Source organism: Lissotriton helveticus, chromosome 10 (assembly GCF_964261635.1).
Source record: "Lissotriton helveticus chromosome 10, aLisHel1.1, whole genome shotgun sequence".
Lineage (NCBI taxonomy): Eukaryota > Metazoa > Chordata > Amphibia > Caudata > Salamandridae > Lissotriton > Lissotriton helveticus.
The window spans coordinates 20,506,949-20,524,293 of record NC_136071.1 but is presented as its reverse complement, the minus strand read 5'-3'; the positions used below and the strand labels follow the sequence as shown (position 1 = coordinate 20,524,293).

General features: G+C 47.8%; 1 protein-coding gene across 2 annotated transcripts in view; it reads left to right on the top strand.

The window, feature by feature from the left end:
- L1CAM (L1 cell adhesion molecule) overlaps positions 1 to 17,345 on the top strand; it is a 699,580-nt gene that overhangs the window by 592,277 nt on the left and 89,958 nt on the right. For both annotated transcript variants that reach the window (XM_078664585.1, XM_078664586.1), the window contains one exon: positions 493 to 689. In XM_078664585.1, the coding sequence (XP_078520711.1) occupies positions 493 to 689 (197 nt within the window). The remainder of the gene's footprint in view (positions 1 to 492; positions 690 to 17,345) is intronic.

Genomic DNA, 17,345 nt, shown 5'->3' with positions numbered 1-17,345 from the left:
TCTTTTTTTCAGCTCTGATGAAGTACGGGTTAGGTCGAAACGCATAGGCTGAAAAGATTTGATGAGATTGTGGCTGAAAAGATTTAATGAAATTGTCTGAAAAGATTTGATGACATTGAATGAATGACATTATGTGATGTTCTTTCTTTAATAAATTTGTAACAAAAATTGTTTGGAACTGAAAAAATGACCTGTGGACTGGACTTTCTTTGAGAAATTCAATAACTGAGTGATAACATTGAAAGAAGGGGATACGTTCCTTTCCTATTGGTATTGTTTCATTGAGGATTGTGGCCTGTGAGCAGTGGGCCACGGGGAGTTGAGTGTTGCTATTTGAATTGAGAACAATATTATCCAAGAACAACGACTTGTGCGCACATGTGTACAGCCTTCACTGCCCTGGGTTTAGTGAATGATGTGCTCCATCATCTATGACCGAAGGCTCACAGAGGCGCTGCCCCAAGGAGTTACCCGCTGTCCTCTCCCCTCCAGGTTCCGCTGGACCCAGAACGGCACCCTCTTCGATCCTCTGAAGGTCCCACGGGTAAAGACCAGGGAGAACTCCGGCACACTGACCATCCCAAACAGCAACGGCATCGTGATGAAGGACTACCGCGGGAAATACCGCTGCTACGTCAGCAACGAGCTGGGCACCGCCATCTCTACGGAGATCAACCTCATCGCCGAAAGTAAGTGCGCGCGCCAAACAATCAGTGGGGGTTGGGACAAGGTGAGGTAACTCACTCATCTCTTTGCAATTCAGCACACAAGTGGTCCCAGGGATCTTAGTGTTACACAGTGAGCAACACTCAGGGAATGACGGGGTCTGAGTGTTACTCATTGAGTTAGCAGCACACTCAGGGAATCACGGGGTCTGAGTGTTACAGGTTGAGTTAGCAGCACACAGGGAATCACAGGGTCTGAGTATCACTCGTTGAATTAGCAGCACACTCAGGGAATCACGGGGTCTGAGTGTCACTCGTTGAGTTAGCAGCACACTCAGGGAATCACGGGGTCTGAGTGTCACTCGTTGAGTTAGCAGCACACTCAGGGAATCACGGGGTCTGAGTGTCACTTGTTGTGTTAGCAGCACACTAAGGGAATCACGGGGTCTGAGTTTTACTCGTTGAGTTAGCAGCATACTCGGGGAATCACAGGGTCTGAGTGTCACTCGTTGAGTTACTAGCACACTCAGGGAATCACGGGGTCTCAGTGTCACTTGTTGAGTTAGCTGCACACTCAGGGAATCACGGGGTCTGAGTGTTACTCGTTGAGTTAGCAGCACACTCAGGGAATCACGGGGTCGGAGTGTCACTTGTTGTGTTAGCAGCACACCCAGGGAATCACGGGGTCTGAGTGTCACTTGTTGTGTTAGCAGCACACTCAGTGAATCACGGGGTCTGAATGTTACTCGTTGAGTTAGCAAAAAACACAGTTGATGGACAGAATGTAGAACAATGTCATACATTCACCCCAGTACAAGGATCTGGGCCTAAATCCATCGTTTTTTTGCACCGGAATCAAGCATCCAAGGACCGGTTTCTGGCTATCAGCCTTCATCAGCCTGGATAGCTTGACTCCAGTGGTGTGGAGAGCCTGGGACTCACGTCTGAGCAAACCCAGCCCACTCGGGGTGAAAATTGCAAAAAACACAGTTGATGGACAGAATGTAGAACAATGTCATACATTCACCCCAGTACAAGGATCTGGGCCTAAATCCATCGTTTTTTGGCACTCCACACCACCCTGGGTTAGACACTGGCTATATGCAAATCAGCTCTGACCCTGTGCCTCATGGGAACAGTCCAGTCTGAACTACCAAGCCATGTCTTTCCCAGACCGGAATCAAGCATCCAAGGACCGGTTTCTGGCTATCAGCCTTCATCAGCCTGGATAGCTTGACTCCAGTGGCGTGGAGAGCCTGGGACTCACGTCTGAGCATACCCAGCCGGGGTGAAAATTGCAAAAAACACAGTTGATGGACAGAATGTAGAACAATGTCATACATTCACCCCAGTACAAGGATCTGGGCCTAAATCCATCTTTTTTTGCACTCCACACCACCCTGGGTTAGACACTGGCTATATGCAAATCAGCTCTGACCCTGTGCCTCATGGGAACAGTCCAGTCCGAACTACCAAGCCATGTCTTTCCCAGACCGGAATCAAGCATCCAAGGACCGGTTTCTGGCTATCAGCCTTCATCAGCCTGGATAGCTTGACTGCAGTGGTGTGGAGAGCCTGGGACTCACGTCTGAGCATACCCAGCCCACTCGGGGTGAAAATTGCAAAAAACACAGTTGATGGACAGAATGTAGAACAATGTCATACATTCACCCCAGTACAAGGATCTGGGCCTAAATCCATCGTTTTTTTGCACTCCACACCACCCTGGGTTAGACACTGGCTATATGCAAATCAGCTCTGACCCTGTGCCTCATGGGAACAGTCCAGTCCGAACTACCAAGAAGCCATGTCTTTCCCAGACCGGAATCAAGCATCCAAGGACCGGTTTCTGGCTATCAGCCTTCATCAGCCTGGATAGCTTGACTCTGTTTTTTGCAATTTCACCCCGAGTGGGCTGGGGATGCTCAGACGTGAGTCCCAGGCTCTCCACACCACTGGAGTCAAGCTATCCAGGCTGAAGAAGGCTGATAGCCAGAAACCGGTCCTTGGATGCTTGATTCCGGTCTGGGAAAGACATGGCTTGGTAGTTCGGACTGGACTGTTCCCATGAGGCACAGGGTCAGAGCTGATTTGCATATAGCCAGTGTCTAACCCAGGGTGGTGTGGAGTGCAAAAAAACGATGGATTTAGGCCCAGATCCTTGTACTGGGGTGAATTTATGACATTGTTCCACATTCTGTCCATCAACTGTGCTTTTTGCAAACTCGTTGAGTTAGCAGCACACTCAGGGAATCACGGGGTCTGAGTGTTACTCGTTGAGTTAGCAGCACACCCAGGGAATCACGGGGTCTGAGTGTCACTTGTTGTGTTAGCAGCACACTCAGGGAATCACGGGGTCTGAGTGTTACTCGTTGAGTTAGTGGCACACTCAGGGAATGACGGGGTCTGAGTGTCACTCGTTGAGGTAGCAGCACACCCAGGGAATCACGGGGTCTGAGTGTTACTCGTTGAGTTAGCAGCACACTCAAGGAATCCCGGGGTCTGAGTGTTACTCGTTGAGTTAGCAGCACACTCAGGGAATCATGGGCTCTGAGTGTTACTCGTTGAGTTACTGGAACACTCAAGGAATCACGGGGTCTGAGTGTTACTCGTTGAGTTACTAGAACACTCAAGGAATCACGGGGTCTGAGTGACACTTGTTGAGTTAGCAGCACACTCAGGGAATTACGGGGTCTGAGTGTTACTCGTTGAGTGAGCAGCACACTCAAGGAATCACGGGGTCTGAGTGTCACTCGTTGAGTTAGCAGCACACTCAGGGAATCACGGGGTCTCAGTGTTACTCATTGAGTTAGCAGCACACTCAGAGAATCACGGGGTCTGAGTGTTACTCGTTGAGTTAGCAGCACACTGAGGGAATCACGGGGTCGGAGTGTCACTCGTTGAGTTAGCAGCACACTCAGGGAATCACGGGGTCTGAGTGACACTCGTTGAGTTAGCAGCACACTCAGGGAATCACGGGGTCTGAGTGTTACTCGTTGAGTGAGCAGCACACTCAAGGAATCACGGGGTCTGAGTGTCACTCGTTGAGTTAGCAGCACACTCAGGGAATCACGGGGTCTCAGTGTTACTCGTTGAGTTAGCAGCACACTCAGGGAATCACGGGGTCTAAGTGTTACTCGTTGAGTTACTAGAACACTCAAGGAATCACGGGGTCTGAGTGTCACTCGTTGAGTTAGCAGCACACTCAAGGAATCATGGGGTCTGAGTGTCACTCGTTGAGTTAGCAGCACACTCAGGGAATCACGGGGTCTGAGTGTTACTCGTTGAGTGAGCAGCACACTCAAGGAATCACGGGGTCTGAGTGTCACTCGTTGAGTTAGCAGCACACTCAGGGAATCACGGGGTCTCAGTGTTACTCGTTGAGTTAGCAGCACACTCAGGGAATTACGGGGTCTAAGTGTTACTCGTTGAGTTACTAGAACACTCAAGGAATCACGGGGTCTGAGTGTCACTCGTTGAGTTAGCAGCACACTCAAGGAATCATGGGGTCTGAGTGTCACTCGTTGAGTTAGCAGCACACTCAGCGAATCACAGGGTCTGAGTGTTACTCGTTGAGTGAGCAGCACACTCAAGGAATCACGGGGTCTGAGTGTCACTCGTTGAGTTAGCAGCACACTCAGCGAATCACAGGGTCTGAGTGTTACTCTGTGACTCAGCGCACATGTAGGAAATCTCATGTCCTGAGAGTTACACAGCGAGTTCAGAGCACACATAGAGAATCGAGGGGTTTGCGTGCCACTCAGTGAGTTAGCAGCACACTCAGGGAATCCCACAGTCTCAGTGTTACTCAGTGAGTTAGCAGCGCATGCATGGAGCCCCAGGTTCTGGTTGTTACACCGTGAGTTGGCAGCACCCTCAGGGAATCCCAGGGACTCCGTGTCACCCAGTGAGACGAGCAGCACACTCAGGTAATCCCTGTGTTCCAGTGTTACTCAGTGAGTTAGCAGCTCACTCAGGGAACCCTAGGGTGTCAGTGTCACCCAGTGAGTTAGCAGCACACAGGGAATCCTCCGGTCTGAGTGTTACTCAGTGAGTTAGCAGCACACAGGGAATCCTCCGGTCTGAGTGTTACTCAGTGAGTTAGCAGCACACTCAGGGAACCCCAGGGTGTCAGTGTCACCCAGTGAGTTAGCAGCACCCTCAGGGAACCCCAGTGTTTCAGTGTTACTCAGTGAGTTAGCAGCACACTCTGGGAACCTCAGGGTGTCAGTGTCACCCAGTGAGTTAGCAGCACCCTCAGGGAGCCCCAGGGTGTCAGTGTCACCCAGTGAGTTAGCAGCACACTCAGGAAACCCCAGGGTGTCAGTGTCACCCAGTGAGTTAGCAGCACACTCAGGGAATCACAGGGTGTCAGTGTCACCCAGTGAGTTAGCAGCACCCTGAGGGAACGCTAGGGTCTCAGTGTCACCCAGTGAGTTAGCAGCACCCTCAGGGAACCCCAGGGTGTCAGTGTCGCCCAGTGAGTTAGCAGCACCCTCAGGGAACCTCAGGGTCTCAGTGTTACTCAGTGAGTTAGCAGCACACTCAGGGAACCCCAGGGTGTCAGTGTCAACCAGTGAGTTAGCAGCACCCTCAAGGAACCCCAGGGTGTCAGTGTCACCCAGTGAGATGAGCAGCACCCTCAGGGAACCCCAGGGTGTCAGTGTCACCCAGTGAGTTAGCCGTGATGCTTCCAGCCCCCCCCCCCCCCCCCCCCCCCCGTCGCATGTTCTGCTGTAAGCAGCATCCATCCCCGGGCCGCATTCTGCAGTTATGAAATGTCCTGGTTGCCATGGGAACCGTCTCCTTGGCTGGATGTGTGCGAGTGATGTCATCGGGCTCGGCTCTCTTGGGTACCGCGGCCTGGCCTTCTGGCGCACGGTGTGTGCACGGGGCAGTGGTTCTGCTGCTCGGCCTGTCACGGGGGGGGGGGGGGGGGGGGGCTCTGCTGCTCGGCCTGTCACGGGGGGGGGGGGGGGGGGCTCTGCTGCTCGGCCTGTCACTGGGGTGAGGGGGGGGCTCTGCTGCTCTGCCTGTCACTGGGGTGGGGGGGGGGGGGTGGCTCTGCTGCTCGGCCTGTCACTGGGGTGGGGGGGGGGCGCTCTGCCCCCTCGCAATGATCAGCCTGTACACATGCTTTACAGCAGGAAGTCTCGAACCTGAGGGGAAAGATCTCAGCGGCCTCCGAGCCCCCCTCAACCCCCCCCCTCCCCACCACCACAACCGGTGCTTCCAGAAGAGCAAATATAAGATGAGAAAGGAGGCAGCAGAGTCACCAGGGCCCTAGAGGAGCGCCAGGAGGGCGGGGTCCATGGCAGATTATCAACAAAAATAAGTATATTTATTTTATATAGTTCGCCAGGAGGTATTTATAGCTAGGACCACGTTTCCATAGGATATGGATAATTTGGGGCCATATTATCAAGCAAGGGCAATACATTATCGCCGCTTTTATCGGCAGGAAAGTGCCGCTAAAGCGGCGATAATGGGCTTGATAATACGCCCTTGTGAATTCCCATAGCAGCCCAGGTTATGGTGTTAAGCTGGGCTTCTATGGGAATTCACAAGGGCGTATTATCAAGCCCATTATTGCCACTTTAGCAGCAGTTTCCTGCCGATAAAAGCGGCGATAATGTATCCCCCGTCCTTGATAATATGGCCCGAGTTTCCCCTATCACTTTGGCGCGGTTTGACGAATCTTCATGACATTTTCCCAAACAATATCTTTTTTCACCTCAGCTCCTTCGTGTAAAGATTTGGGGTGATACTTCTTGGAGGTAGGAGGAGAGAGAGAGACAAAGGGGGGGGTCCCAGGAGGGGTTTTCTCCATGCAGTCTTTCCTAGGATAATTAGAGTCTGCGAAAGTCAAAATGGCTGAATGGAATGACACCAAATTTGGCAGAACGTTAGATCTTGGCCCAGAAGGTGCATGCACGGTGCAGTGAGACACATTGGGCTAGATGTAGGTAATTTTAAAATACCGATTCTAAAATACCGAATTTTACCGATTCGGTATTTTAGAATCGGTAATTGCTATGTAGATAAAAATTCGGTAAAAAATACCAAATCGGTAAGATTCGGTATTTACCAAATCGGTATTTACCGATTCGGTATTTGCCATTCATTCCTATGGGTCTGGAGGCCCATAGGAATGAATGTCAATTACCGAATCGGTAAATACCGATTCGGTAAAATTGTGAAAAAGTCAAGGGTGGCAGGGTGTCACTTTGACACCCTGCTGCACCCCTGAATAGTGCTGGTGTGCACATGTGGCACACATACATGTATGTCTGTCACATGGCACAGGTGTAAATGCACACATTTGCATTTACACAGGAATTCCTTATTTACCACCAACCAATAGTTGGTGGTAAATAACGAATCCTTAAAGCACAAAAGCACTCTTCAAAGTGCTTCCTACATCTCATTTACCCATTCGGTAAATACCGAATCGGTAAATGATGATTCGGTATTTACTGAATCGGTAAATATACCACCTACGTAGGAAAAGGCTATTACCGGTCGGTAACGGACGATTTCGGCCGTTACCGACCGGTAAAAGCCTACCTACATCTGGCCCATTGTTTACTATTCAGTGGGCTGACGACCCGGCCACTGCACAAGATTGGTGTTTTCGTTGTCACTCTCTTGTGCATTCTTTCGATGGCTTAGCTCCTGCAGGCTTCCCTGCTGTTCTTGTGTTAGCTCCCCTCTGGAGCACGGACCAAGTGCTTGTGTTATTCCTCATCTTTGTTCTCCCTAAACCAGGGTGAGGAATGCTTTCAAAAGAGGCACTTTTATTTTACATCAGGCTTTTTTTTACAATTAATAAGTTCATGACACGTCGTATTTATGTTTTCACCCTCTCTGCATCTCTATTGATGCTTTAGCGACTTACACCCACAACTCTGCTACTCTTCTCCACTCCACTCTACTTTATGCTACTCCCCGCTACACCACTCCACTCTACACCACTCGACTCTATATCCCTCCACTCCACTATATGACACTTTACTCTATGTCACGCTACTCTACTCTAAGCCACTCTACTCTACTCTAAGCCACTCCACTCTACTCTAAGCCACTCTACTCTACTCTAAGCACTCTACTATAAGCCACTCTACTCTACTCTAAGCCACTCTACTCTACTCTAAGCCACTCTACTCTACTCTAAGCCACTCTACTCTAAGCCACTCTACTCTATGCCACTCTACTCTACTCTAAGCACTCTACTCTAAGCCACTCTACTCTACTCTAAGCACTCTACTCTAAGCCACTCTACTCTACTCTAAGCCACTCTACTCTACTCTAAGCCACTCTACTCTACTCTAAGCCACTCTACTCTACTCTAAGCCACTCTACTCTACTCTAAGCCACTCTACTCTAAGCCACTCTACTCTAAGCCACTCTACTCTACTCTAAGCACTCTACTCTAAGCCACTCTACTCTACTCTAAGCACTCTACTCTAAGCCACTCTACTCTACTCTAAGCCACTCTACTCTACTCTAAGCCACTCTACTCTACTCTAAGCCACTCTACTCTACTCTAAGCCACTCTACTCTACTCTAAGCCACTCTACTCTAAGCCACTCCACTCTATGCCACTCCCCTCCACTCCACTCTACACCACTCGACTCTATATCCCTCCACTCCACTCTATGACACTTTACTCTATGTCACGCTACTCTACTCTAAGCCACTCTACTCTACTCTAAGCCACTCTACTCTACTCTAAGCCACTCTACTCTACTCTAAGCCACTCTACTCTAAGCCACTCTACTCTACTCTAAGCCACTCTACTCTACTCTAAGCCACTCCACTCTACTCTAAGCCACTCTACTCTACTCTAAGCACTCTACTCTAAGCCACTCTACTCTACTCTAAGCCACTCTACTCTACTCTAAGCCACTATACTCTACTCTAAGCCACTCTACTCTACTCTAAGCCACTCTACTCTACTCTAAGCCACTCTACTCTAAGCCACTCCACTCTACTCTAAGCCACTCCACTCTACTCTAAGCCACTCTACTCTACTCTAAGCCACTCTACTCTACTCTAAGCCACTCTACTCTACTCTAAGCCACTCTACTCTACTCTAAGCCACTCTACTCTAAGCCACTCTACTCTACTCTAAGCCACTCTACTCTACTCTAAGCCACTCTACTCTATGCCACTCTACTCTACTCTAAGCACTCTACTCTAAGCCACTCTACTCTACTCTAAGCACTCTACTCTAAGCCACTCTACTCTACTCTAAGCCACTCTACTCTACTCTAAGCCACTCTACTCTACTCTAAGCCACTCTACTCTAAGCCACTCCACTCTACTCTAAGCCACTCCACTCTACTCTAAGCCACTCTACTCTACTCTAAGCCACTCTACTCTACTCTAAGCCACTCTACTCTACTCTAAGCCACTCTACTCTACTCTAAGCCACTCTACTCTACTCTAAGCCACTCTACTCTAAGCCACTCCACTCTATGCCACTCCCCTCCACTCCACTCTACACCACTCGACTCTATATCCCTCCACTCCACTCTATGACACTTTACTCTATGTCACGCTACTCTACTCTAAGCCACTCTACTCTACTCTAAGCCACTCTACTCTACTCTAAGCCACTCTACTCTACTCTAAGCCACTCTACTCTAAGCCACTCTACTCTACTCTAAGCCACTCTACTCTACTCTAAGCCACTCTACTCTACTCTAAGCACTCTACTCTAAGCCACTCTACTCTACTCTAAGCCACTCTACTCTACTCTAAGCCACTCTACTCTACTCTAAGCCACTCTACTCTACTCTAAGCCACTCTACTCTACTCTAAGCCACTCTACTCTACTCTAAGCACTCTACTCTAAGCCACTCTACTCTACTCTAAGCCACTCTACTCTACTCTAAGCCACTCTACTCTACTCTAAGCACTCTACTCTAAGCCACTCTACTCTACTCTAAGCCACTCTACTCTACTCTAAGCCACTCTACTCTACTCTAAGCCACTCTACTCTACTCTAAGCACTCTACTCTAAGCCACTCTACTCTACTCTAAGCCACTCTACTCTACTCTAAGCCACTCTACTCTACTCTAAGCCACTCTACTCTAAGCCACTCTACTCTATGCCACTCTACTCTACTCTAAGCACTCTACTCTAAGCCACTCTACTCTACTCTAAGCCACTCTACTCTACTCTAAGCCACTCTACTCTACTCTAAGCCACTCTACTCTACTCTAAGCCACTCTACTCTACTCTAAGCACTCTACTCTACTCTAAGCCACTCTACTCTACTCTAAGCCACTCTACTCTAAGCCACTCTACTCTATGCCACTCTACTCTACTCTAAGCACTCTACTCTAAGCCACTCTACTCTACTCTAAGCACTCTACTCTAAGCCACTCTACTCTACTCTAAGCCACTCTACTCTACTCTAAGCCACTCTACTCTACTCTAAGCCACTCTACTCTACTCTAAGCCACTCTACTCTACTCTAAGCCACTCTACTCTAAGCCACTCTACTCTACTCTAAGCCACTCTACTCTACTCTAAGCCACTCTACTCTACTCTAAGCCACTCAACTCTAAGCCACTCCACTCTATGCCACTCCCCTCCACTCCACTCTACACCACTCGACTCTATATCCCTCCACTCCACTCTATGACACTTTACTCTATGTCACGCTACTCTACTCTAAGCCACTCTACTCTACTCTAAGCCACTCTACTCTACTCTAAGCCACTCTACTCTACTCTAAGCCACTCTACTCTACTCTAAGCCACTCTACTCTACTCTAAGCCACTCTACTCTACTCTAAGCCACTCCACTCTACTCTAAGCCACTCTACTCTACTCTAAGCACTCTACTCTAAGCCACTCTACTCTACTCTAAGCCACTCTACTCTACTCTAAGCCACTCTACTCTACTCTAATTCACTCTACTCTACTCTAAGCCACTCTACTCTAAGCCACTCCACTCTACTCTAAGCCACTCCACTCTACTCTAAGCCACTCTACTCTACTCTAAGCCACTCTACTCTACTCTAAGCCACTATACTCTACTCTAAGCCACTCTACTCTACTCTAAGCCACTCTACTCTACTCTAAGCCACTCTACTCTAAGCCACTCCACTCTACTCTAAGCCACTCCACTCTACTCTAAGCCACTCTACTCTACTCTAAGCCACTCTACTCTACTCTAAGCCACTCTACTCTACTCTAAGCCACTCTACTCTACTCTAAGCAACTCTACTCTAAGCCACTCTACTCTACTCTAAGCCACTCTACTCTACTCTAAGCCACTCTACTCTATGCCACTCTACTCTACTCTAAGCACTCTACTCTAAGCCACTCTACCCTACTCTAAGCACTCTACTCTAAGCCACTCTACTCTACTCTAAGCCACTCTACTCTACTCTAAGCCACTCTACTCTACTCTAAGCCACTCTACTCTACTCTAAGCCACTCTACTCTACTCTAAGCCACTCTACTCTACTCTAAGCCACTCTACTCTAAGCCACTCCACTCTATGCCACTCCCCTCCACTCCACTCTACACCACTCGACTCTATATCCCTCCACTCCACTCTATGACACTTTACTCTATGTCACGCTACTCTACTCTAAGCCACTCTACTCTACTCTAAGCCACTCTACTCTACTCTAAGCCACTCTACTCTACTCTAAGCCACTCTACTCTAAGCCACTCTACTCTACTCTAAGCCACTCTACTCTACTCTAAGCCACTCTACTCTACTCTAAGCACTCTACTCTAAGCCACTCTACTCTACTCTAAGCCACTCTACTCTACTCTAAGCCACTCTACTCTACTCTAAGCCACTCTACTCTACTCTAAGCCACTCTACTCTACTCTAAGCCACTCTACTCTACTCTAAGCACTCTACTCTAAGCCACTCTACTCTACTCTAAGCCACTCTACTCTACTCTAAGCCACTCTACTCTACTCTAAGCACTCTACTCTAAGCCACTCTACTCTACTCTAAGCCACTCTACTCTACTCTAAGCCACTCTACTCTACTCTAAGCCACTCTACTCTACTCTAAGCACTCTACTCTAAGCCACTCTACTCTACTCTAAGCCACTCTACTCTACTCTAAGCCACTCTACTCTACTCTAAGCCACTCTACTCTAAGCCACTCTACTCTATGCCACTCTACTCTATGCCACTCTACTCTACTCTAAGCACTCTACTCTAAGCCACTCTACTCTACTCTAAGCCACTCTACTCTACTCTAAGCCACTCTACTCTACTCTAAGCCACTCTACTCTACTCTAAGCCACTCTACTCTACTCTAAGCACTCTACTCTACTCTAAGCCACTCTACTCTACTCTAAGCCTCTCTACTCTAAGCCACTCTACTCTATGCCACTCTACTCTACTCTAAGCACTCTACTCTAAGCCACTCTACTCTACTCTAAGCACTCTACTCTAAGCCACTCTACTCTACTCTAAGCCACTCTACTCTACTCTAAGCCACTCTACTCTACTCTAAGCCACTCTACTCTACTCTAAGCCACTCTACTCTAAGCCACTCTACTCTACTCTAAGCCACTCTACTCTACTCTAAGCCACTCTACTCTACTCTAAGCCACTCAACTCTAAGCCACTCCACTCTATGCCACTCCCCTCCACTCCACTCTACACCACTCGACTCTATATCCCTCCACTCCACTCTATGACACTTTACTCTATGTCACGCTACTCTACTCTAAGCCACTCTACTCTACTCTAAGCCACTCTACTCTACTCTAAGCCACTCTACTCTACTCTAAGCCACTCTACTCTAAGCCACTCTACTCTACTCTAAGCCACTCTACTCTACTCTAAGCCACTCCACTCTACTCTAAGCCACTCTACTCTACTCTAAGCACTCTACTCTAAGCCACTCTACTCTACTCTAAGCCACTCTACTCTACTCTAAGCCACTCTACTCTACTCTAAGCCACTCTACTCTACTCTAAGCCACTCTACTCTACTCTAAGCCACTCTACTCTAAGCCACTCCACTCTACTCTAAGCCACTCCACTCTACTCTAAGCCACTCTACTCTACTCTAAGCCACTCTACTCTACTCTAAGCCACTATACTCTACTCTAAGCCACTCTACTCTACTCTAAGCCACTCTACTCTAAGCCACTCTACTCTACTCTAAGCCACTCTACTCTACTCTAAGCCACTCTACTCTATGCCACTCTACTCTACTCTAAGCACTCTACTCTAAGCCACTCTACTCTACTCTAAGCACTCTACTCTAAGCCACTCTACTCTACTCTAAGCCACTCTACTCTACTCTAAGCCACTCTACTCTACTCTAAGCCACTCTACTCTACTCTAAGCCACTCTACTCTACTCTAAGCCACTCTACTCTAAGCCACTCCACTCTATGCCACTCCCCTCCACTCCACTCTACACCACTCGACTCTATATCCCTCCACTCCACTCTATGACACTTTACTCTATGTCACGCTACTCTACTCTAAGCCACTCTACTCTACTCTAAGCCACTCTACTCTACTCTAAGCCACTCTACTCTACTCTAAGCCACTCTACTCTAAGCCACTCTACTCTACTCTAAGCCACTCTACTCTACTCTAAGCCACTCTACTCTACTCTAAGCACTCTACTCTAAGCCACTCTACTCTACTCTAAGCCACTCTACTCTACTCTAAGCCACTCTACTCTACTCTAAGCCACTCTACTCTACTCTAAGCCACTCTACTCTACTCTAAGCCACTCTACTCTACTCTAAGCACTCTACTCTAAGCCACTCTACTCTACTCTAAGCCACTCTACTCTACTCTAAGCCACTCTACTCTACTCTAAGCACTCTACTCTAAGCCACTCTACTCTACTCTAAGCCACTCTACTCTACTCTAAGCCACTCTACTCTACTCTAAGCCACTCTACTCTACTCTAAGCACTCTACTCTAAGCCACTCTACTCTACTCTAAGCCACTCTACTCTACTCTAAGCCACTCTACTCTACTCTAAGCCACTCTACTCTAAGCCACTCTACTCTATGCCACTCTACTCTACTCTAAGCACTCTACTCTAAGCCACTCTACTCTACTCTAAGCCACTCTACTCTACTCTAAGCCACTCTACTCTACTCTAAGCCACTCTACTCTACTCTAAGCCACTCTACTCTACTCTAAGCCACTCTACTCTACTCTAAGCACTCTACTCTACTCTAAGCCACTCTACTCTACTCTAAGCCACTCTACTCTAAGCCACTCTACTCTATGCCACTCTACTCTACTCTAAGCACTCTACTCTAAGCCACTCTACTCTACTCTAAGCACTCTACTCTAAGCCACTCTACTCTACTCTAAGCCACTCTACTCTACTCTAAGCCACTCTACTCTACTCTAAGCCACTCTACTCTACTCTAAGCCACTCTACTCTAAGCCACTCCACTCTATGCCACTCCCCTCCACTCCACTCTACACAACTCGACTCTATATCCCTCCACTCCACTCTATGACACTTTACTCTATGTCACGCTACTCTACTCTAAGCCACTCTACTCTACTCTAAGCCACTCCACTCTACTCTAAGCCACTCTACTCTACTCTAAGCACTCTACTCTAAGCCACTCTACTCTACTCTAAGCCACTCTACTCTACTCTAAGCCACTCCACTCTACTCTAAGCCACTCTACTCTACTCTAAGCACTCTACTCTAAGCCACTCTACTCTACTCTAAGCCACTCTACTCTACTCTAAGCCACTCTACTCTACTCTAAGCCACTCTACTCTAAGCCACTCTACTCTACTCTAAGCCACTCTACTCTACTCTAAGCCACTCTACTCTACTCTAAGCCACTCTACTCTAAGCCACTCTACTCTACTCTAAGCCACTCTACTCTACTCTAAGCACTCTACTCTAAGCCACTCTACTCTACTCTAAGCCACTCTACTCTACTCTAAGCACTCTACTCTAAGCCACTCTACTCTACTCTAAGCCACTCTACTCTACTCTAAGCCACTCTACTCTACTCTAAGCCACTCTACTCTACTCTAAGCACTCTACTCTAAGCCACTCTACTCTACTCTAAGCCACTCTACTCTACTCTAAGCCACTCTACTCTACTCTAAGCCACTCTACTCTAAGCCACTCTACTCTACTCTAAGCCACTCTACTCTACTCTAAGCACTCTACTCTAAGCCACTCTACTCTACTCTAAGCCACTCTACTCTACTCTAAGCCACTCTACTCTAAGCCACTCTACTCTACTCTAAGCCACTCTACTCTACTCTAAGCCACTCTACCCTACTCTAAGCCACTCTACTCTACTCTAAGCCACTCTACTCTAAGCCACTCTACTCTACTCTAAGCCACTCTACTCTACTCTAAGCACTCTACTCTACTCTACACCACTCGACTCTATATCCCTCCACTCCACTCTATGACACTTTACTCTATGTCACGCTACTATATGCCACTCCACTCTACGCCACTGTACTTTACACTACTTTATGCCACTCTACACCACTTTGCTTTATCCCGTTTCGCTGTATACCACTTCATTCTACTCTACACCGCTCCAAGCCCCTGTACCCCACTGTACTCTAGGCCAGTCTACTCTACGTCACGCAACATCACTCCTCCCACTATATGCCGCTGATCCAAGACCCTTGTACTCTACTCCATTCTAAGCTCTCTACTCTAAGCCACTCTACTCTACTCTAAGCCACTCTACTCTACTCTAAGCCACTCTACTCTACTCTAAGCCACTCTACTCTACTCTAAGCCACTCTACTCTACTCTAAGCCACTCTACTCTACTCTAAGCACTCTACTCTAAGCCACTCTACTCTACTCTAAGCCACTCTACTCTACTCTAAGCCACTCTACTCTACTCTAAGCCACTCTACTCTACTCTAAGCCACTCTACTCTAAGCCACTCTACTCTACTCTAAGCCACTCTACTCTACTCTAAGCACTCTACTCTAAGCCACTCTACTCTACTCTAAGCCACTCTACTCTACTCTAAGCACTCTACTCTAAGCCACTCTACTCTACTCTAAGCCACTCTACTCTACTCTAAGCCACTCTACTCTACTCTAAGCCACTCTACTCTACTCTAAGCCACTCTACTCTACTCTAAGCACTCTACTCTACTCTACACCACTCGACTCTATATCCCTCCACTCCACTCTATGACACTTTACTCTATGTCACGCTACTATATGCCACTCCACTCTACGCCACTGTACTTTACACTACTTTATGCCACTCTACACCACTTTGCTTTATCCCGTTTCGCTGTATACCACTCCATTCTACTCTACACCGCTCCAAGCCCCTGTACCCCAGTGTACTCTAGGCCAGTCTACTCTACGTCACGCAACATCACTCCTCCCACTATATGCCGCTGATCCAAGACCCTTGTACTCTACTCCATTCTAAGCTCTCTACTCTAAGCCACTCTACTCTACTCTACACCACTCTAATGAATGCCACACCAAAAAACTAGCCCTATGGCAAACTGAAAGGCTGTGGAGACGGAACTACCCCCCTGATAAAAAAGACATTTACTTAGCTCAACTTAAGGAATATAAAAAATCCATCCAATCTACTAAGGCTACTTATTTTTCCTCAAAGATTCTGAACTCCCCCAGTAAATCGAAACAAATATTTGCAATTGTCAATGAGCTGTCCAATCGTGATAGAGTCACAATAAAATCTATCCCATCCCAGTCTCTCTGCAACTACTTGAATACTTTTTTTATTGATAAAATCACTACGATTAAAAGCAGCCAGCATTCCTGCCATATGCGCTTATAAGGCATTACCAACGGGGCTGAGAAACCCCTGCTCCCTTCATCAATTCCCGGCAATCAGTACAGAAGCCCTTTTGGAATTACTGATCAAAGTTAAATCTGGACCCCCTGCGGAGAGCTGTCCGCCTTCCATTTCAAAAGAAGTTTTCACTGCAAACCCTGACCCTGCCGTCCCGCTCCTGAACGAGTCATTAACACGGTTGTGTCCCTCGAGCCTTCAAAAAGCCATCATAGTTCCCCTTTTAAAAAACCTGGGGCAGACCCCTTGATCCCGATTACCTACCGCCTCATATGCTTGCTTCCCTTTCTGGCCAAGGTATTAGAATCCCACGTAGCAACTCGCCTCTGCTCATTCATTGAACAGTCTCACTACATTGATCCACAGGTATGATAAGTCCCTGCCAATCAAAGTCTGAGAAATAAAACATATATAAATAAAAATCCATGCTCCTATGGAGTCTACCAAACGCTCTGTGATAACGTACGATGTCTCCTTGGGTATGGGAATTGCCTCCTTTTACGATAATCACGAGGTAATAGTAAACGCATACAACTATGTGACTATCGTATAAGAATCAGACCCGCACCAGACCTCAACACAATTGGAGCTCACAATAAATCCCTCAACGGGCCGTGCAAGAACATCGAAAAGACGGCTGCGTGACCCCCTGTTAATGACTTTTGGTCTAAGTTTACCTTTGTGAATCAGACCTATATAAACATAGAAGTTATCCGTTACCCAAAGCCTTTAAAACGGGACCCTATATGCTAAACCATTTACCCGTTAAGCTGACCCGCAGCCTTCTAACTTTACCCCTGTACACTTGACTCCCTACACCTAACCCTATACTCTTATACCCTTTGCTGTACACCTTGAAGCCTATA